The following is a 23,992-nucleotide window of genomic DNA, read 5'->3' as shown; positions in this document are numbered from 1 at the left end:
TAAAAAAAGAATCATTTCCCCTCTCTATCTATATATATCTATGCCTAACTATCTATACACACATAGATATATATTCATGTATCTGAATTTGGATTTAGATACTGGCTGTATATACAACTTAATGTAGCAGAATCGTAATTCTTTAATTGGTTCATGTATGTTGGACATATAGCATAATCAGAAATGTGAAGCTTAAGATGAGGATGCCATTTAAGAACCACCTGGTGATGATAAACATTTATACCTAGAAATTTCCCAAAATATGAAGTATTAAGATACTAAACAGATAACCAGAACTTTGGTTCATATTTTGAGCTTTTATGTATTTACATGTTTCATTAAACAGTACAGACTTGGAAAATTTTGCCCTAATACACAAAATTATAAAATGTATTAACAAATAACCACAATATGAATAGACTGACAAGGAACAGGTTGATGGTATAAATAAAAAATTCTCAGGAGAAATATTATCTTACTAATACAGACTAGATCTCCTCAAAAATATACTGTATTAGTTATCTATTGCTGCATAACAAATTGTTCCCAACATTTAGTGGCTTACAACAACAAACACTTATAATCTCACAGTTTATGTGAGTGAGGAACCTGAGAGGAGCTTGACCGGGCGGTGCTGATTCAGAGTCACTTGTGAATCAAAGCTGCAGTCATCTAAAGTTGACCGGGAAAGATTATCTGTTTCCAAGATGGTTCATTCACACAGTTGTTGGTGGGAGGACTCAGCTCCTCACCCCAACAGCCTCTATATAAGCTGCTGAGTCATCTCATTACACAGCAGCTGGGTTATCATAGAGTAGATAATCCAGAAGAAACCAAGGGGGTATCATGATACCTTTATAACCCATGATTCATGCTATCACTTCTGCTATGTTCTACTCATTAGAAGGGAGTTACTAAGCCCCATCCACACTTAGGAGGGAGACAATTGGCTCCACCTTTTGGAGGGAGGATTTTTGAAGTGTTGTAAATGTATTTTAAAATTATCACATGTAACATTTAAATTTGGTGTTCAAAATATAAATATAAATATATATACAATATATACATTTATGTATATAATATTAATAGGAGGAGATGGAGAAGAGTATTTTTGGAAGAAAAAAGGGAAAGGAAAGATTCAGAGGCAGCCATAATAAGAATAAGACCATGTCCTTTGCAGGAACAGGGATGGAGGAGGCCATTATCCTCAGCAAACTAACACAAGAACAGAAAACTAAATACCACATGTTCTCACTTATAAGTGGGAGCTAAATGATGAGAACACATGGACACATAGAGGGGAACAGCAGACACTGAGGCCTATTGGAGATTGGAGGGTGGGAGGAGGGAGAGGATCAGGAAAAATAACTGAGTACTAGGCTTAATACCTGGGTGATGAAATGATCTGTGACATGATTTCATTTATATAACAAACCTACACATGTACCTCTGAACTTAAAATGAAAGTTTAAAAAACAATAAGATTCAGAGGCAGAAAAAAAGTAGCATGTTAAATCTAGAAAGGCAGGCTGTTGGATGAAGTGAGGGCTTCTTTGGCACTTGCAGAATGCAAAGACACAGAGATTTATATTCAGAAAAGAATGACATGATCAGTGATCATTCAGGCAAGTGGCTACAGGAATACGGGAGAAAGCAGAAATGTTCATTAGCAAGATAAGGGGACTGTTGTAAGTAATTACAAAATGTAGAGGGCAGAACATGGATGGTAGCAATGGAGAGCATTAGAAGGAGGTAGACACGGCAATTTCCAAGACCCAGTGCCTGTGGCCAGGTGTGCTGGCTCACGCCTATAATCCTGGTACTTTGGGAGGCTGAGGTAGGAGGATCACTTGAGTTCAGGAGTTCTAGACCAGCCTGGACAACATAATGAGAACTCATCTCTATTTTAAGAAAAAGAAAAAAAAGAAACAAAACCCAGTGCCTGATGACAAAAGTGAAGGTATACAATGAGAGAGGAATGAATCATTATGTGATTCCAAGATACTGTAGTCTTGGCATCTAGGAATGTGATGATGCCTTTAACAGAGAGAGGATGAGAAAAAGTTTAGTGAGTTTTCCATACTTCTAGCTACTATTTTGGACATGCTGCATTTGATAGGCCAGTGAGCCACAGGTAAAGATGCTGGACCCTCAGCTAGAATTACATAGGCTAATGTTCAGAAGACAGGCCACATCAGGTTGTAAATAGCAATAGTGCCAAAGTATGAAGGTAGAAAGCAGCAGTAAGAAATAAAATGTAGACAGAGAACAGACCCAAGGCTAAAAGTCTTTAAAACATTCACTTTCAACAGATGGAAAGAGCAAAGAAAATCAAGAAACAACAGTTGAAGAGACAGGAAAAGAACAAAGAGAGAAATAACACAGAAACTAATGGTAAGAGAATTAAAGGCAAACTACTTACAGAGGAGTGGAAGAGACTAAAGGATATTACAAGGTTGCAGGCATGTCTTGGTCATGTGGACGACAGTAGCCTATGAGACACAGGTTAGGAGAGGAAGGAAAGCAAAATTCAGACTGCAGGGCTGGGAGGAAAGAGAAGTAAGGAAGTAGAGTCCTTTATAGAAACTACTTCTTTCAAATGTTTAATGGTTAAGAGGTAGGAAAAAGGAATAATAACCTGAGACACTAGCAGCAGGGAGGCAAGCAACTCACTCTAGAGGACTGTCATGATGGAATACAGAGGAGAAGTAACCATAAATACAAATTAAAGGTATAAAAATTAAATAGAATCGCAGGAGGCTCAAGATCACAACTTTATTTTTTTTTCTCTGAAGAAAACAAATTAGAAGTAATGGTAGCTGAGATTACGCTTTTGAGACTGGGAAGACAGGAAGTTTAAAATTCACTCTGAATGTCCCCTATTAAACACAGGGATTTGTTGAGGGAAAGAGAACAAAAAGGTTCAGCTGAGTTTCAAACATTAATGCACATGATAAATGTGTAAATTTTTAAACTGATCTTATCACTGTTTCTTCTCACTGATTACATACATTGAATGCAGTGATACACAGGTTACAGCAATCTATAGAATTCTTATGGTGGCAGGTGGTGGGGGAAGATGCGGGGAGGGCAGGGAATGGACTTTTTCTCCTTTTGAAGTTGAGATATTTCACATGTGTAACTGATGAGTGCATTCTTTGGGTCACATTTCCTGTACTACTATGTTAAAACAATTGTTTGGACTCTTAATTTCTTTGATCTCACCCTTAAAAATAAAATAATATGGACATACAAGTTAACATGAAACTAAGCTTTGGGAAATCTGTAACTTTGAGCTCCAGGAATTTTACTATTGTGAAACTATGTAAATAAATCCTAAAAAACTCTGTTGATTGAATGAGAATTGGTCCAGTTTTACAAAAATAGAAGAAGGCAGATGACAAGGCAATCTTTTATTTTGGGAATTAGCTGCACAGTTTTTCAACTTGGGTTGTTAAGAATTGAAATAAATTATGAAAATGTAACTTAGCAAAAGGTTGGTGTACTTGGTTCAATAAAATATTTCTTATTTCAATGTGTCAAATAATTTTGAAAATCAGATTAAACGAACATATACTCAAAAAAGTTTTGACATTACATTTTCCAAATCTATGTGTTCTACAATACAATTATTTTCTAGAATAGCTGTAAAGAATATGATGCAATAAAATTCTTGTATTTGGTTTTATTTATGGCTGTTCTTTTCATGTTTTGAATAGATCATGACAATATATATATTTTTAAAACAAGTTTAACATAAATGGTTAAAATATAAAACTTATAAGTATCAAAAACTTTACTACTAAATTATATATGTCTGTAGGATATTTATAATCCCATTTTAAAAATACACACCCATAACTAATTTTTTAAGGCTTTAAAGCCATGAGTGCTTAAACTCTATTATGTTTCCAACAGAGTTAACCATTTGTAAGTGTGTATCAACAACTTGCAGATCATTCTCTAAGTTTATGAAGAAAATGAAATGTCTACACATATATCCTCATATGTATACAGTCAGCCCTCCGTATCTGTAATTCTGTTTCCAGAAAATATTTGATTAAAAAAACAGCAATTAAAAAAATACAAATTTTGGATACACAGTATAGCAATATTTACACAGCACTTGCTTTGTACTAGGTAGTATAAACAATCTAGAGATGATTTAAAGTATTCAGGAAGATGTATGTAAGTTATATGCAAATACTATGTCATTTTATATGAAGGCCTATTCATGGATTTTGGTATCCCACATTGGTACGGGAAGGGGTGTGGGGGTCTTGGAACCAATACTCTGCAGTAGCGTTATTTTAAACACAGGGATTTATTGTATGTAGCTTAAATAGACAACACTTCATTGGGATAATGGTTAAAATCATGTTTCATTATGTGCACTGCATAAATAAATGTTGGGAAAGTAAGACATGGGAAGAAAAAATAAAATGCAGGATGGTTTCCATCCATTAAAATGTTGGAAATGCTTAAAATAAGAAAATAAAAACAGACAAAAGAAACAGGCTTACAGGTAACGCAGATATTGGTGTTATCAAAAACAGACTCTGACATAACTGTTATTGAAGCATTCAAAGCAACAGATGCCAAGAAAGAAAATTTCAACAGAGAACTGAATATATAGACTAATGAGAATTATAGGACTGACAAATATCAATACCAAAATTAAAACTCAACAGATGGGTTTAATAGTTAATTAGACTCAACTGCAGAGAGGATTAGTGACTGAAAGATATCTATGTAGAAAATACACAAAATGAAGTACAGAGAGAGAAAATTATAAAAAACACAAAAACGAATGAGAGATAGATGGAACATGGTTAAACAAACAAACAAACAAAACAATGTATGCCAGACCTGTAATCAGAATTCCTAGAAGAAGAGAAATAGAAGGTAGAAGCAATATTTGAAGAGATGCTAGCTGATTTCCAAAACAGCAGGAAAACCTTAAGGCACAGATTCAAGAAGCTCTATTATGTCAAGGAGAAAAAAAAATTTTAAAAGTGTTCCCCTAGTTACATCATGTTAAAGCTATTAAAAATGAATGACAAAAAGAAATCCTTAAAAGTAGACAGAGAAAAAATATATACCTTTAAATCAGCAACAATAAAAGTCAGAAGAGTTTACAACTGAAACTATGAAAGCCTAAAGATAAAATAACTCAAAGTCACTGAAGTGCTAAATAACAACAATAATAATAACAACTTTTATTCCATACCACGTATAAATTATCTGGAAAAAGGAAGGAGAAATAAACACATTTTTTAAAAGTTCCAAGAGGATTCATTGCCAACAGACTGGTACCAAAAGCAATCCTAAAGGGAATTCTTTAGGAAGAAGGAAAATTATCCCACATGACAGAATCTTAACAAATATGGAATGAACAGCATTGGCTAGAGTGAATATGTATATATAACTAATGAATATTGACAACTTAAAACAATAATAAAAATATTTTGGAAATAAAACATACATCGAATTCATGACAACAATGACCAAGATGCAAGAGAGGCATTAGTAGAATTAAAGTGTTCAAAGGTCCTTGTACCGTCTAGATTGTACTAAGAATACTAAATTCTAATACAGCTTAAAATGTCAAGAATGTAAATTTATATTATATTATTATATAAATAACACACAACAAACAAGCTCATAAATGAGGAAACTGAATAATAAAACCTATGTGAATGATCCTACAGAAAAAAACAAAAAAAAAAAGGAATGAAGAACAGATGGGGTGAGTAAAAGAAATCAGTAATTACATGTTATATACTAATCATACCAATTAAAGGACAAAAGGTGGTTAAAGTTAATTTTTTTAAATATAACTATATACTGTTTATAAGGAACATACCATAATCATACAGAGAAAAGTTGAACATATAGGGATGAAAATATATACCATACAATGGATAGTGTGTGTGTGTGTGTACGAAGACACATCAAATACATATATACACATTTTATATATACACACATATAAAATACTAATTTTATAAAGTTAAATAGTTATGTAATTTCAAATTGAGTAAATTATAAAGAAGTTTTCTAGGAGATAAAGAGAACTGTTTCAAAACAAAAGAAATTTCTATGTACCTAAGAAGAGTCTCAAAATATTCCCTTTAAAAATAAAATAATTACAATTAGTAATAACCAGCTCCATAACCATTGATAAAACAAGCAATAAAACAAACAAAAAAACCAAAGTGAAAATAAAGAGGACTATACAAGAATTAAAACTTAACCTAAGAAACAGAAGACTTCACCTAACAGCTATTGAATATATAATAGAGTCGTCCCTCAGAATACACAGTTCCAGGACCTCTGTATGTTCCAAACTGTGCTTTCTCAAGTCCTGCAGTCAATCCCGCAGAAACAGCATTAGGAAAAGTCAGCCCTCCACAGATGCGAGTTTTGCATCCCAAGAATACTGTATTTTTAATCTGTGTTTGGTTGTTGATTCAGAACCCTTGGAAAAGGAGACCTACTGTATTTGTTGAATAAAATCTACATATAAGTGGACTCATGAAGTTCAAAGTCATGTTGTTCAAGGGTTAATTGTGTTTTTCAAATTCTCATTAAACATTTACCAAATGCAACACAGGCTGAATCATAAAACATACTTTAAATATTGTCAAAGTACATAAGTCACACAGAGTAAATTATCTAATCACAGTATAATTCAAATAAAATTCAACGACAAAAAGATAAAAATTCGAAACGATTTGGAAATTTAACAAACACTTCTGAATAATCCAGCAACCAAAGGATCAATTAAAATTGAAACTAAAAGAGTTTAAATAATAATAAGGTATATATAAATATTGAATCTCATAAGATAAACCTAAAGCTATATTTAAAGAAAAAATTATTTTCCAATTCATATATTACAAACTAAAACACTGAAAATTAATAGTTCAAATATTCAAGAATCCTGGAAAAATAAAACAACATAAAATAGAAAAAAGAAAAAGGGAATAATGAGATCAGAAATCAGTAATATAAAAAAATCAACACACTAAATTTGAAAAAGAAAATCAAGAAACTAGTCACGAAAAAGAACAAACCTCCAATATGAAGGATGAAAAGATAACATCATCACAAATCCAACAGTCATTAATACAATGAGGAGATATTATAAACAATTTTATGCCAATCCATAAGAAAAACTCGGGTGTTCCTGTAAAAAATATAACTTAAAAACAGTAAAAACAAAACAAATACAAGAAAAAAATAGAAAATCTGAATGGCCTTAGACCTATTGAAGAAATTAAACCCAGAATTAAAATTAGACTCATAAAAAAGACTTTAAGCACAAATAACTTAATTGGCAAATCTTTCCTAATATTCAAGGTTGAAATCTTACACAAACTCTTCCAGAGAACTGGGAAAACAAAAAACAAAAAAAAACATCATTATGAGGGCAGCATAACCTTGATACTAAAAACTGACGACTACAATTATAAGAAATGAAAACTACAAGCCAGTATTTCTTCTGAACATAAACAGAAAATGCATAAATAAAATACCAGCAAATATAATCTAGTTTTATATAAATAAAATATCACAACTAATTCAAATGAATTCCAGGATTGCATTGGTGATATATTTCTAGAAAATCAATTAATGTAGCTTAAGATATTACCAGAATAAAGGAGAAAAATCATACGACATGATAAAATGATAAAAACTCTTTAGGAATAGAACTTCCTATATATGACAGTTTCTTCTTCTTATTATTATTATACTTTAAGTTTTAGGGTACATGTGCACAACGTGCAGGTTTGTTACATATGTATACATGTGCCATGTTGGTGTGCTGCACCCACTAACTCGTCATTTTGCATTAGGTATATCTCCTAATGCTATCCCTCCCCCCTCCCCCTGCCCCACGACAGTCCCCAGCGTGTGATGTTCCCCTTCCTGTGTCCATGTGTTCTCATTGTTCAATTCCCACCTATGAGTGACAATGTGCGGTATTTGGTTTTTAGTCCTTGCGATAGTTTGCGGAGAATGATGGTTTGTATAGCAAGTATTGTTTACATTTAACATTATGTTAAACATTGCAATGGAATACGTACCCAATGTATTAAGGCAGTCAAAAGATTTGAAAGTTACGTGGGTTGGAAAAAGAGAAAAATAAAACTACCATTATTTACAGATAATGTATCTAGAAAATCCAAAATAATCTATATATAAACTATTGGAATTAATAAGCATATCAATCCAGTCACTGGACCCAATGTCAATATACAAAAAATATATTTCCATATTAGTAAAAAAGAAAAAAATTAAAACAAAAAATTAAAATATTTCCAACAGGATCAAAAATAACAAATAATTAGGAATAAATCAAACAAATGATATGTGAGACCTATACACAGAAAACAACAAAATTGTACAGAACAAAATTAAACATAACTTAATAGAGGAATATACCTTGTTCCTAGATTAGAAGACTCAATATTGTAAAGTTCAACTCTAGTCAAACTGTTCTATAAATGCAGTGAAATCTCAATCAAAATCCCAACATTTTTTTTTTTTGGAAAGTTGACAAGATGATTCTAAAATTCCTACAGAAAAGCAAAAGATTTAGAGTAGCCAAGGCAATACTGAAAAAAGAACAATACTGGGCCGGGTTCGGGGTGGCTCACGCCTGTAATCCCAGCACTTTGGGAGGCCAAGGCGGTTGGATCATGAGGTCAGGAGATCAAGACCATCCTGGCTAACTAACACAGTGAAACCCCATCTCTACTGAAAATACAAAAAATTAGTTAGGCGTGGTGGTGGACGCCTGTAGTCCCAGCTACTGGAGAGGCTGAGGCAGGAGAAAAGCGTGAACCCGGGAGGCAGAGCTTGCAGTGAGCCCAGATCTCACCACTGCACTCCAGCCTGGGCGACAGAGCTAGACTCCGTCTCAAAAAATAAAAATAAAAAAAAAAAATACTGGAGGACTCACTACTAAATGGAGAGGCTTACAGTAATAACCAAGACACTGTGGTCTTGGCACAGCAATGATAAATAAATCAATGGAATTAGAATAGAGTCCAGAAATATACCCATATATAAGTGGTCACTTGAGTTATGACACAGCAGTAACTGCATATTCATATGGAAATCAAAATGGACTCTGACCTCACATCATATGAAAGACAAAATAAAACACCTAGAGGTCAATTAAGGATAACATCTTCTTGATATTGGGGAAGGCAAATATTACTTTTTTTTCTTTCTTTTTTTTGAGACAGAGTCTCAGTCTGTTGCACAGGCTGGAGTGCAATGGCGCAGTCTCGGCTCACTACAACCTCCATCCCCCAGGTTCAAGCAATTCTCATGACTCAGCCTCCCAAGTAGCTGGGATCATAGGCATGCGCCACACACCCAGCTCATTTTCTTTTTTTTTCTTTTTTTTTTTTTTTAGACAGGGTCTTGCTCTGTCACCAGGCTGGAGTGCAGTGGTGCAATCTCAGCTCACTGCAACCTCTGCCTCCTGGATTCAAGCGATTCTCCTGCCTCAGCCTCCAGCATAGCTGGGACTGCAGGCGCACACCACCATGCCCAACTAATTTTTGTATTTTTAGTACAGACGGGGTTTCACCATGTTGGCCAGGATGGTCTCGATCTCTTGACCTCGTGATCCACCCACCTTGGCCTCCCACAGTGCTGGGATTAAAGGCGTGAGTCACCATGCCTGGTCTTTTTTGCATTTTTAGTAGAGACAGGGTTTCCCTATATTGGCCAGGCTAGTCATGAACTACTGGCCTCAAGTGATCTGCCCTCCTCGGCCTCCCAAAGTCCTGGGATTACAGGCATGAGCCACTGCACTCAGCTGCAAATATTTCTTTGATAGAACACAAAAATAGCTAATCTTAAAATAAAAGATTAAAAAATTGGGCTACATTGAAATTAAGAATTTCTATAAATTAAGAACTCCTGTTAATCCAAAAAAAAACCATTATCAGAGTGAAGAACTAAGCTATAGAAAATATTTGCAACATGTGTCTGACAAATAATTCATACACAGCATAAAAATTATTACAAAGAAATTTAAAAAGAAAAATAACCTAGTTTTAAACAATCGGCCAGGTGCGGTGGCTCACACCTGTAATCCCAGCACTTTGGAAGGCCAAGGCGGGCAAATCACCTGAGGTTGAGAGTTCGAGACCAGCCTGACCAATATGGAGAACCTCCGTCTCTACTAAAAATACAAAAAATTAGCCAGGCATGGTGGTACATGCCTGTAATCCCAGCTACTCGGGAGGGTGAGGCAGGAGATTCACTTGAACCTGGGAGGCGGAGGTTGTGGTGAGCCAAGATTGCCCCATTGCACTCCAGCCTGGGCAACAAGAGCGAAACTCCATCTCAAAAAAAAAAAAAAAAAAAAAAAAAAAATTAAAAAAAAAATCACTAAAAAATCATGGGTCCTATGACAAAATGAAGGATATATCTCATCTTAAAGAGCAGGTATAAAGTGACAATAATGGCCAGGCGAGGTGGCTCACGCCTGTAATCCCAGAACTTTGGGAGGCCAAGGTGGGTGGATCATGAGGTCAGGAGATAGAGACCATCCTGGCTAACACGGTGAAACCAGTCTCTACTAAAAATACAAAAACAAAAAAATTAGCCAGGCGTGGTGGTGGGCGCCTGTAGTCCCAGCTACTTGGGAGGCTGAGGCAGGAGAAGCTCCCGGGAGGCAGAGCTTGCAGTGAGCTGAGATCGTGCCACTGCACTCCGGCCTGGGCAACAGAGCGAGACTCCATCTCAAAATAAATAAATAAATAATTAAAAAATAAAGTGGCAATAATACAGAGGATGACTGACTGATGTCTGGTAAGGGAATCAAACAAAGCTTTCCCAAACAAGTATAATTTAACATAGATTTTAAAAGATGAATTGGAGGCAAAAAGTTGGGAAAGAATGCTCCAAGTGGGTAAATAATCATGAACAAAAGCAGGAAGGAATACTTCTACAGTGGAAGGCCCAGAACAGGCCCAGTAGCCCTGGAGTGGAAGTGATTGAGGGAGGCAGGAGATAAAGCACAAAGCCTCATCATATACTCCATGCTTATGAGTTGGAATCCATGTGGCAGATAACCAGGAATCAAATGCAATAATACTGGAACAAAAGCGTGGTTGTGAATGTTCAGTTGGTTTGCATGGAGCCTGCCTGGAGTGGTCTATCAGAGGTAATACACCATAATGGTAAGCCCAAGCAGGGTCTGTCTGAGCCCATGACCCAGGCTCAAATACCAGACCTGTCATTTTCTACTTCTGAAGCCTAGAAAAAATTATTTAACTTTTTTATTCCTCACCTCTAACTAAAGGGCAATAAAGGTATCTACGTTAGAGAACTATTGTGAAGCTAAATGTGTTAATACATCAGTACATACAAAATGCTTCAAACACTACCTGGCACACAGCATTAAACATTAGCTATTACTGGTGTCATTAACAAATGTATTTCTCCTTCCCACTAGAGAAGAAACATGATACAATAATCTTAGAATAGAAGTCCAGATGCACTATGCACAATAGCAAAGACTTAGAACCAACCCAAATGTCCATCAATGATAGACTGGATTAAGAAAATGTGGCACATATACACCATGGAATACTATGCAGCCATAAAAAAGGATGAGTTCATGTCCTTTGTAGGGACATGGATGAAGCTGGAAACCATCATTCTCAGCAAACTATCTCAAGGACAGAAAACCAAACACTGCATGTTCTCACTCATAGGTGGGAATTGAACAATGAGAACACATGGACACAGGGTGGGGAACATCACACACTGGGGCCTGTCATGGGGCAGGGGGAAGGGGGAGGGATAGCATTAGGAGATATACCTAATGTAAATGACCAGTTAACAGGTGCAGCACACCAACACGGCGCATGTATACATATGTAACAAACCTGCACGTTGTGCACAAGTACCCTAGAACTTAAAGCAAAATAATAAAAATAAATAAATAAAAAAGAATAGAAGCCTAGATGCCTGAGTGCTGTCAGTCCTTATGGTCACCAAATGGGTGACTTTGGACTTTCTCAATTTCTCATTGCCCAATTGTAAAAAGACTACATGATCACAAACCTCAGATTTATTTTTTTTTTTCAGTAACTGCTCCAGAATTCAGCAGGTTGAAATACGACTACTATGACTCAGTTTTTTTTTTATGATTATAGATTTTTTTCAGCAGTGTATATTGGATTGATATTTAGCCAAATGACAATGTTTTCCCTTTCATGTTTATTTATTGCCTGTGTTTGAGTTCAAGGAAGAAAAAAAATCAAAATGTGATTATTAATTTGAAATTAATACAGCCTAAAGGAAAGTTCCCATTTTCAAAAGAAAATGTACAGTTACCAATTTTTCTTATCAATGATTACACAGAAACAGTTATGAGGCTTTCTTCATTTCTGAAGGAATGTTACCATGAGACACTCATCATATCAGCACTGGTATGCTAAGAGGTAGAGGGATGAGTAAGAAATGGGTGGAGGTGGCAGTAATGAAGGAGTATATTATCACTAATATTATTTACAATTGTCAGCACATGCTCTCAAAAGCAGACTGCCATCTAGTCAATCTTAGTGTTTTTAAATTCTGTGGGAGACACAGCAGCTCCCACTGCCCCCTATTTTGTTATGCCATTGCATTTCAGTACAAGAAATCAATTATTTTATTGTAAGAAAAATCCTAAGTGAAAAAAGACAGGAGGCAACTTTAAAAATATTATACAACATATGATCTCAAATATAACACATCTGAATCTTCTATTTCAGGGATTTATATAAGATATCAAAACACATACACATTCATTTGTGTATACATGCATTTCTCTATTTATTTAATAGGTAAGAAAATTTCTGACATTAGTAGCAGTGATTACCTCTACTGGGAGATTATGATCGTCTTTTCTTAACCCTTTCTTGAATTTTTCCATATTGCCTATAAGGAATGTATGTACCCTAATAATAAAAAATAAACCTTCGACTGGGCGCGGTGGCTCACACCTTTAATCCCAGCAGTTGGGGAGGCCGAGGCGGACGGATCACAGGGTCAGGAGTTTTGAGACCAGCCTGACCAACATGATGAAACCCTGTCTCTATTAAAAATACAAAAATTAGCAAGGCATGGTGGCGCACACCTGTAATCCCAGCTACTCAGGAGGCTGAGGCAGGAGAATCGCTTGAACCTGAGAGGCAGAGGTTGCAGTGAACCGAGATCATGCCACTGCACTCCAGGCTAGGCAACAAAGCAAGACTCCGTCTCAAAAAAGAAACCTTCTATACATACATTTGTCACATTAGTAAAACATATTTGCTAATAAATATTTTGGAGGTATTTTATCTGTATCATATTTTTGCTACTTTAAAATTTCAATAATTGTCTCTATAATCCTGATACTTAAAGAGTAAACAGGTGGAAAAAATCCAGACCCCATATAATACATAGATCATTCGGGTGATGCCCATAAGCACACATGATTTCTCCTATATATTTCCTATGAATCTTTTACCATATCCCTCAAATATTAGACTTTAAATCACTTGAAGTGGGTTTTTCTCCCCATCCGTATGAATTAGCAGAGTGCCTTGCACATAGCTGGGACTCAATAAGCTTATGTAGACTTAAACTATATGTAGATTGTTAAAACTTTTTTTGTACAGAAATAAATTTTATTAGCTTAAAGTCAGATGATTAAGACATCTTAAAAATAGCTTTAAAACAAAAAAGCACTTTCCTTAAGATACAGAATTAAGTAGTTACATTTACATTCTATTCTAGTAGGAAATTGAAGATATATTTTCCCCTTGAAAAGACATTTTGTTTGCTATTGAATGTCAGCTTCAGCCTATTGTCAGCTTGTTGATGACCATTATCCCAATGCCTGTTACAACCTGTCTTACATTCTTCTCTATGTGTTAACTAACCAAAACACAATATTAATATGTCCAAAATCAGATTTAACAACATCACTGTCACTAAAAAACATCTCATGACTTCCCACTATTCTCTTCCACAAGGTTTGATCAAAGGACCTTCACAATTTGGCCTTAATCAACCTCTCTCAGCAACTCTGCCTTCCTTTTTTTCCACCCTACTCTACTTCTCACACGCTCCCCTGTTGTCTGAAAATGCCCAGCTCTCCACCATACATCTCCTACTTATCAAAACTACCCATCCAAATGGCCTGCTAAAAAAAGGGACCTCCTACGTGACCCCTTCCCAGTTTCTCCTTCTTCCACTCACCTGACCCAGCATAAAGGAATTGCGAAATAATTGCCTGTAAAAGTTTGTTTGAAAAGACTAAGTGTTGGGAGGTTCTGCTTCTCAGCAGGGTAGATAATCTCCTGTTTTATTAGGTCCTGGGACAGCATCTAATCAGTCATGTTCTTATCTCATATTCTCTATTTACCCACTCCTTTGCATCTGAATCTTATCCAAGTTACTTACAACTAGGTCCTCGGGGTCAGGACTATTCTCCAAGTCAGTCTATTTGGGTTCCAATGTGAACCCTCATCTAGAGATACTTAGACATGTGTGTTGCCAGATGTCAGTGACTGGGGTTACGGATCAACCATCCAAAGGCTATGGTGAAGTCGTAACTTAAAAGTCCCCTTAACTCAGTCTCTACGCCTGCTTCCTGATCCCAACTTTGGGGCCTCTGACACCAACCTCAAATGACAATACCATCACTCCAACTGCTCAGGCAAAATATGTTGAAGTCATCTTATATTGTTCAACCTATTTCACATCCCATGTTTCTCGACCTTCAAAATATACCTAAAAACTAGCCATTGCTGCCACCATCTGACCATCTAAGATACCATCACCCCACATCTGAATTATTTTAGTAATATCTGATATGCTCATTCTTAGTCCCCTACAGTCAATTTTCAAAATTACAGACACAAGTATACTGTTAAAATACAGCAGGTTTAAAACTGATATCTCTCTTTTGCTCAAAATTCTCCTGTAGATTCCTAATTTACAGGAATCATAGCCAAGTTCCTTAAAATGGCCAGTGGGGATCCCCAAGATCTAGCCTCCATGTTTCCTCTCTGATGCATCTTCTACTCATCTCCTCTTTGCTGTCGGGTCCAACAACTGGCCTCTGCTCTTCTTCTAAAAAACAAGAAAGCTTCCCCTATGTCTCCTGTGTTCTGCCCACAAATACATGCATAGCTTATTCCTTCTTTTCTCAAATCTTGGCTGAAATGTCACTTTGTTAAGGCCTACTCCAAGCACCCTATTTAAAATTGCAAACTATCTTCCACCACTCTCAGCTCCCTTTACTCAACCATATTTGTGTTTTGCTTCTTCCTGCTAGCACTCCTTATTTATTAGTTGATTATCCCCATTTGTAGGTAAACTTCATTCAAGGGTAGGCAGGGCTTCTTTGGTACTTTAATCACCTATGTATTCTCAGAACTTAGAATAGTATCTGATACATCATTGGCACTAAAAAATAATTGCTAAATGAATAAATGGCCTGCAATACCTTTAACCTATAAGGTTGGCCAAAGACTTACTGATTTCTCTTATAGCTGAACCCAGCAGAGGCCAAAAGACAACTTCATTACCTGATTCTCCTTTTCTTCCTGCTTCAAATTTACCTTACCTTTGAACTCAGAAACGCATTTCCTTTCAGTGCCTCCTGGCCTGGTCTACATTCTAGGTACTAGCACCTCATCTACTTATCATAAACTTTTGTCGGTTCCAGGTGAGTGACTTCTGACTTCTAATAACAACCACATGATACCTTTTACCTGACTCATTTAGAAATCAATGCTTCCACATCTACACCCACTGATCTCAATCTTAGACCCTCTCAACCAGGTCTTCAAACACCTCCGATTAGGAATATGTAATCTTTACCACTTTCTAGTTATGATCATTTTGGTTTCATTCTGCTTCATTACCACTGACCAACCTACCACATGAACGCAGTATTTTTCATCAGTAAAATGTGGATTAAAGGACACATTTCACAAGGTTGCTATGAAGGTCAACTTAAGATAATGCATGTAAAGTGCTTAGCACAGTGCCTAACATGTAAGTGCTCAATGCATGTTACCTGATATTGTTACTAAATTGCATAATATAAATTCATTACTCAAAATCAGATGTGAGTTCCAGTCCTTAAGATAAAAGTCACCCAATTTTTTTCAAGATAATTTGAAGAGTGACTAGTTAAAGAAATCAATAATTGATATAACAATATATGCCACATGATGGATCTGTAGCAACTATAAGACAGCAGGCAGAATCCTTAAAATGCCAAATGTCAGTGTGTCAAAATGTCAGCACTCATCATCTCAAAAAGGCTCCCATGGCAAACCTTCATGACTTTTTACATCTCATTGAGAGGACAGACAAGTAAAGTAATATCCCCTTATTTTCGTGAAAGTTAATTTTTGATAAGATGCCTCAATGTGTACCTAAGGTCCTAAGCTTATCACCTCTATAACAAATACCTAAAGAATGCCTTAAGTCAGGGTCAAGTTATCTCTTCTTCCATGTTCCTTTCATTCCCTATTGGAATACCATCTGCCCTTTCTCCTTTGCAGAGTTTTTGCAGTTATTTTTGTGGCTTAGCCCTGAAGGCATTTGAGTGTGTAAAACTGCTAATTTCTACCCCTCTGGAATTTAGGTGTTTAGGCATTAGGAATTCTCAGTATTTTATGACAAGGTTTTATGATGACAATTAGCTTTGCCATTCCAACAAACTACTAAAGGTGTATCATCAGAAAATATTACACATTTCAATAAGTAACTGTTTGGTTTTTATTTTAAACCAGAGACAGGAAAGAATGAGTAAACATAAACAATCACAAAAAATAAACATTCTACTTCAGAGATCCCCAAATATATGGAACTACATTTTGTACCATAGTCAGTAACACTACCTCAAAGCTCAGAGGACTATACACACCATGTGCAATACCTACAAAAATTGTTTCTCACAGCTTATTATATATATATATATATATATAAAGAGAGAGAGAGAGAATTTAAAATACTAAAGAGTAATAGCTGAGTAAAGGAAATAGTCTCAAAAACATTTCTCCCAATCAGATAAATTATATGCACTCCAGCAGGGTGCGGTGGCTCATGTCTGTAATTCGAGCAATTTGGGAGGCTGAGGTGGGTGGATCATCTGAGGTCAGGAGACCAGCCTGGCCAACGTGATGAAAGCCTGTCTCTGCTGAAAATACAAAAATGATACGGGCGTGGTGACGGGTGCCTATAATCCCAGATACTAGGGAGGCTGAGGCAGGAGAATCGCTTGAACCTGGGGGGACAGAGGTTACAATGAGCCAAGATTGTGACATTTCACTCCAGCCTGGGCAAAAGAACAAAACTCTGTCTTAAAAAAAAAAAAAAAAAGAAATACATATATATATGTATTTCATATATATATGTATATATATATATGTGTATATATATATATATATACACATATATATAGGTATATACATGTATATATATATATATGCACTCCTAAATAACTTACATTTTAAATTATTTCTTTCCAACTATTAATAGAGGTATTGGTTAGTATTAGCAACGCAAAGACTCTGCTAAACTTACTGACACCCATAAGTAACTGTATTTTTTCTTTTTAAAGCTAAATTCTTTTCTCAGTTGTCAATTTTTAAATAAAGTCTCTTAAAAATACAAGTCACTGAGGATCCTTAGACTTTACCTGATAATACACTGCAGAGTAAAACATCTGAAATTTCTAAGTTACTGATGACTTTGGTGTGCAACCAAATTGGAAGTCTCATACAATGATTTCATTTTCATTTTTTCATACTTTTTTAATTTTTTGCTCCAACAAACGTAAAATAGATACAGAATGTGTTGCCTCTCTGTATGGCACCATGAGTTTGTTAAAGACAGAGTACTGCCATACAGACACAGCAATTGTTGGCAGGATGAAGTCAGTGCAATTTTAACCAGATCTCTTTTTCTTTCTCTCTCCTTCCCTCCTCTCCTGTCTCTTTCCCACCTTCTTTTCTCTCCCTTTCTTCCACCTTCCCTCTTCCCTCTCTTTCCCTCCATCTGTTCTTCCCTCTCTCTTTCCATCCTTCTCCTCTCATGCCCTCTCTCTCAAACATACACACTCAAACATAAATATATATTATATTAACATGTAATGCATTTTATTCACAGAAGAAATGTTCAACTTAATGTCCCAGGATAGTAATGTCATTAAATTTGACTAAGCAAAATATTATTTCCAAGAAGAAATCAATTTTGACTCAAATTCAAAGAATGACAAAATTCACAGTGAGAGTTGGGACAGGGATAGGGTAGATAGGAAATTCTTAATAAAAATTAGGAACATCAGGACAGAGAGCATTCTAGTCTAATGAAGGCACAGATAAACATATAAATATCACTTAGCTGGGCAGGACATGGTTGCAAAGGAATGCAGATGGAAGTAACATATCACGACACAATAAAAATCATTTCTATCATGAACTAATTCAGCAAGGAATATAACATATCAAAATAATCCTAAGTTGGTAAGCAGTATTAGAGATTTGGATAGGAACACCAGATTTTAAAAATGTGGAAACATTTTTGCTTCATATCTTTTCCTAAATAAATGAAGAAACTTGAGGAGGTACAATGATTTGTTTAATGCCACACTAGTTAGAGTCCTGGTGACAAAGTCTCTATTCTAGTTCTACTTTTATAATATCAGCTCACTCCCAAGAAGATCTCCCATCACCTGTTCATCTTCCTCTTTGCATCTGTGGGGCCAACTGATGGTTAATATTTCTCTATATTACTAATACCTCCCAAGGCCATAACAGACACACCCAGGAACAGTGACTCAGTAAGAAACCAAGCCCTGAACTCAGGTAATGTGGTACAGAGCGCATCAGGAATTACTCTGTCCTAATTCTCAATAGACTTTGCTTATGTGTCTTGATCCCGTATTTCACAAGAGTAAGATTCACATCTCACAAAAAAAGCTAGCCTAGAATTAGGAAACAGAGATGCAAATAACATTGTGGTTAAACATTCAGATATTCAAGACTCTCAGAAGTTATAACTTTGTAAATACGTACCACTGAGTGGCTAGGAAAAAAAAAACTTTAATGAAAGAAGACTTTTTTAAGTAATTAGAGGGGATGTTTTCATAAGAGGAGTTCACAGTAATTAGGAATATGTGCATATATCATCTTGGGAACACTTCTTGACAGACAAATAATTACCTGGGAAAAGTCTGGCTAGACACTTATCAGACTTTACAAAGTAAAGTCTGACTAAATGTAATTATGTCAATCACAAAGTGAAAAATTGAAAGGGTTTTAAAAAAAGAATCAGTAAATTAAAATATGTCCCTTTAGGGCACAAGTAAGATATTATCTACAACTGAATTTTCCCAAAGGAAAGTTCTTAAACAAAATAAGCAAACATACAAAAGAAAGAAAGAAAACAAAACAAACAAACAAAAAATCTCTAATCAATTTTTAAGTGATAATTAGCAAAAATAAAATTAATAAGTAAAAAAGTATAGATTTTTGAAATACTATAAAGATCACATTCTGCTTATAAAAGCAAAATGATCAAGAGCTCATTTAACTATATAACTTAAGCTAGAAATGAGAGCATATAAATTACTGAAATTCAAAAACAAACACAAAATGTTTCACCTCTTTCCAGTAAAGAAAGTTGAGATTGAGAATCATTTTTAATTCCTTTCATAAGAGACTGGAAGGTTAACTTGGTGCTTATAATCAGACTTCAAATGTTTGGGCCTTTAAGCAGATAATTTTTACATTCTTTTCATTAGTTTAAGATTTTTCCATAAAATGGCATTATTTTCACAAGTACCTTATCTCAACTGCAAACACAAAAGTGAAAATGGATTTAAATTCTTATCTGAGATCTTTTCTGGGGTTCTGTTTTGATGGTTTCTAGTCCTACTGGTTTGGCTTCATATCTCTGTAGAGTTTTACAATGTTTATTACCAAAAGATTCTCCCTGAGATATTTGGAAGCAAAAAAAAAAAAAAAATTTATCCATTAAAATATACATTATCCAAACACTTTATGAAAAAAAAGATCATCGCTTTACAACGCCATGACAATTCACTGAGTTACCAATAAAGATAAATTACCCTCTGAAAAAAAATCAAAAACAGAAAGCTTATCCTGATGACTATTAGGCTCCCATTGATTCTGAAAGATAATAAGAGCATGACATCTGTTGAGTAAATGATAGTCATGAAAACCACATTTAATCTTTAAAAAGCAATGTGTTCTGGTAAACTTTTATTTCATATTTGTTCTTTTAAAAATTCTTCACAGGACCATGTCCAGTTATAAGCTAAATAATCTTAATTTTTTAAAAATGGGGTCAATAACTTTTTTTCCCAGAGTACTTAATTCTTCAAAAATCTTTAAGTAGACACGGTGACATATGAAGAATCTTCCAAAATAATTGAGAAATACATATTCCATGCAAAGATAACCAATTTGACTTCAATATTTATTGCATCTGGGTAGAAACTAGCACATTCCCTAACACCTTAAAAAATAACAGCTGGGTGTGGTGACTCATGCCTATAATCCCAGCACTTTGGGAGCCTGAGGCAGGAGGATCACTTGAGTCCAGGAGTTTGAGACCAGCCTGGATAACATAGGGAAACCTTGTCTCTGTGTTAAAAACAAAAAATAAAAAAATAATAATAAAAAAAAAAAACCCATGTGCACCAAATCGAAGTCATCTGTTATAATTTATATTTGGCAGTATACTCAGTTTACAAGATCAAATAATTCTGTTATTTCAAACTCAACTTAGCTATAGCTATACAAGTAGAAAAAAAACACAATTATCTTTCTTATTTGTATGCCACACTGATTTTATGAAAGAGAAGCACACATCACATTACTGTTTTACAGTATGGACTTCAATTTCTTCAGCTCACTAATTCAAGTGGGAGTTCTCAACGGACAGTGACCGGGTAGAAGATATTACTTTTAGAGGCTCATTAAATACAAAGCTGCCATATTAGAAAGAAAAATACATCAAAAGATCATGACTAATGTTCAGTTCCCAGTAAGTGCTAGCCCAAAAATTTATGATATCTCCTGAATTAACATTTTCTGTCACAATAATGCAATGTCCCAAAGGAAACTAGCTATCACGCAGGGTGATAAATGCATTACTACTAAGTTACCACAATAAGAATCTTCATCTTCACTGATGTATTTTCAAAAATGAATTTAAATTTCCTGTTAACGTTGTGCTTCAAAAGCATATCATGTCCCCAAACAAAATCAGCAAACATTAATACTTGATATTTATTATTTTGCCATTACAAAGACTCATATATAGCCTCAAATTTTGTACTGTTGCCTTACAAAATGCAGTTGTATAATTTATTCACAGAGCCTAAGATAGTGCTGTTTAAAAAAATATTCATGGTTCAATTCAGAAAACTGAATGACAGTTCAATTCATTCAATAAAAGTTTGGTCACTTACAGTGAGCCTGATTCTATAGCTAATTTTTAACAACTGGAATGGATTAGTACTTTATTTAATATAATACTGTTAAAGGAATTAATACAGCTGAAAAGACAGGTTATTTAAACTCAAAAGGTTTAGGGAAAAAAATTACCTCATTTTTACAAAGCTTGCATTTGACATTAGCTTCAGAACACTGTGTCTCCCTACATGATTGTTAGCCTTTTAGTTGCCTGTCTTGCAAACTGCCATGTCACTGAGGAATTCAAGGGTCTTATATTGATGTACTTCATAAAAGCATGCTCTTGCAAGCATTTCTGTGTCTTATTGGCATAGAAGAAAGCAATGTCATGCGTGTGTGCTTCCTAAGGTCCCTTTTAGATCTAAATTTTTGTATCACATAGTCATAACTAAAAAATGCACACTTTATAATTAAAAATGGTAACTTTTTGCCTATACTTTTTCTTTTTCTTTTTTTTTTTTTTTGGTGAGACAGAGTCTTGCTCTGTCACCCAGGCTAGAGGGCAGTGGCGCAATCTCAGTTCACTGCAACCTCCACCTCCCAGGTTCAAGCGATTCTCGTGTCTTAGCCTCCTGACTAGCTGGGACTACAAGCACCCGCCACCACATCCGCTTATTATTATTATTATTATTATTATTTTTGTAGAGAAGAGGTTTCGCTATGTTGGCCAGGGTAGTCTCAAACTCCTGACCTCAAGTGATTCGCCTGCTTCAGCCTCCCAAAGTGCTGGGATTACAGGTGTGAGCCACCACGCCCAGACTTGCCCATACATTTTAAAACTCTAGATTGAGCTTGGCAAAATTTTTTGTAGTCTCCCAAGTGCCTACCATGGTGCTGAGTAGATACAAAACTCTTAATAACTTTTGTTGCTTGATTAAAGAGTCCTACAGTTTTACTCAAGCTCTAAAATAAGATCTGTGAGATGTATAAGTCAATATAAATATTTGATAAAGAACACCAAAGCCTTAAAATGCTAAATATCTCAGAATCTGCTTTAGAATTTTACATTATTAGGTTGATTTTATACTGTTTCCACACAACTCAGGAAAATAGATAAGTAAATGTATGGTTTATTTAATAGCATAAACCACATTCAGAGCAAGAATTGGTATTCAGTCCTGTTAAGAACAAAGAAAACTTCACCATATCCACCAACTACTTCCTTTCAGAGAAGAAGAAAAAATTAGGTGCTTTAAAATTATGAGTGTCGAGTCATCTTATTCCTAGTCAACATACCTCAGTCTTCTGGGAGATCTCTTGAGTACATTATTAAGAAAAGGAAATCTCTTTCTTTAGCAGAGACCTAATGCCACTCTCTTGGATATATGCAAGATATAGGAAATACAACCTTCCTGTGTATCCATAGGTACATTTCCTAAAAATAATAGGCATGGCCTGTACATATAGATTATTTTAGTAACATACATATTTGTGTTATTACTCTCTCTACTTTTCTACATGTTTCAAATTTTTCATTTCAAAATAGAAATGTTATTACCTTTCTTGCTTCTTTTATCATCTTCCGAATAGTTTCCTTTATCGTAAGTAGATGTGCTCTTGGTGGATGAAAAAGGAGATCTATATGGGTGCCCCCTAAGAGTCCGGGCATCACATATGGCCAGCCTAAGTCAAGATTTGGAGCTTCCACATCAGATTCAACAGGCCAGTAGGTCCCTGAAGATGAGGTATCATCACAGGAATCATCAGTACCATGTGCTGTGCTTTGTGCAACTTTCTGGACATTTTTCAAAATATAATTAATTTCTTCCTCAGCAAGAAAGTCTGATACTCGTTCCTGGACAAGAAATTCTTGGTATGCTTCTAACCCGTGTTCAATCAGAATATCAATGGCTACTCGATACCATTCCTTGTAGTGAGGCTCAATGTAGTTGTCAGATTTACACTCATCATTCAATGAGGAAAGCATTGATGAGGTCTCCATGCTTGCAAGTGTTTGCCTATGGCACTTTCAAATGTCCATTCATGCAGTGGTGAGAAGTATCTGGTATTTGAAAAGAAGAAAATCAAGATCAAGTTAAAATTCCGCAACAGAATGTTTTCTGATACATATCAACTATTGTTTTTTCATTTACACATTTCCATTACCAGAAGCTCAAAATGACACATATTTCATATCCAAAATGACATTAATAGCACCACATCACACATCTATCACAAATAAGCTATACAGATTTCCCTTAAAGATTGCTGTTGGATTTTCCTTTTCCAAGGTATCTCAATTTAAATTAAAAGAGAATTAGAAAACAATCAATGCCTACCCAGCCATTAATGTCTCCACTGAGTACCTGTCAGGCATACAGTAATATGCTAGATGTAATGTTAAGAGCACAAAACACTGGTCTTTCAGGAATTTATTAATTAGTTGAGGAGGCAAATTGTACACACAAAACATTAGTTACCACTTTGAAGAAAGCCATACATTGCTAAAGGCCAAAATGAGT

The 23,992-nt window shown here is 35.3% G+C and overlaps 1 protein-coding gene across 4 annotated transcripts in view; it reads right to left on the bottom strand.

The window, feature by feature from the left end:
- Positions 1–23,992, bottom strand: part of FAM83B (family with sequence similarity 83 member B) — a 99,708-nt gene that overhangs the window by 52,581 nt on the left and 23,135 nt on the right. For all 4 annotated transcript variants that reach the window (XM_009241979.4, XM_009241978.3, XM_009241976.3 and 1 more), the window contains exon 2: positions 23,029–23,532. In XM_009241979.4, coding sequence (XP_009240254.3) covers positions 23,029–23,472 — 444 coding nt within the window. In that variant the 5' untranslated portion in view covers positions 23,473–23,532. The remainder of the gene's footprint in view (positions 1–23,028; positions 23,533–23,992) is intronic.

This window comes from Pongo abelii, chromosome 5 (assembly GCF_028885655.2).
Source record: "Pongo abelii isolate AG06213 chromosome 5, NHGRI_mPonAbe1-v2.0_pri, whole genome shotgun sequence".
Classification (NCBI taxonomy): Eukaryota; Metazoa; Chordata; class Mammalia; order Primates; family Hominidae; genus Pongo; species Pongo abelii.
Note: the sequence above shows the minus strand (reverse complement) of the source record. Positions and strands in the feature narration are given on the sequence as shown.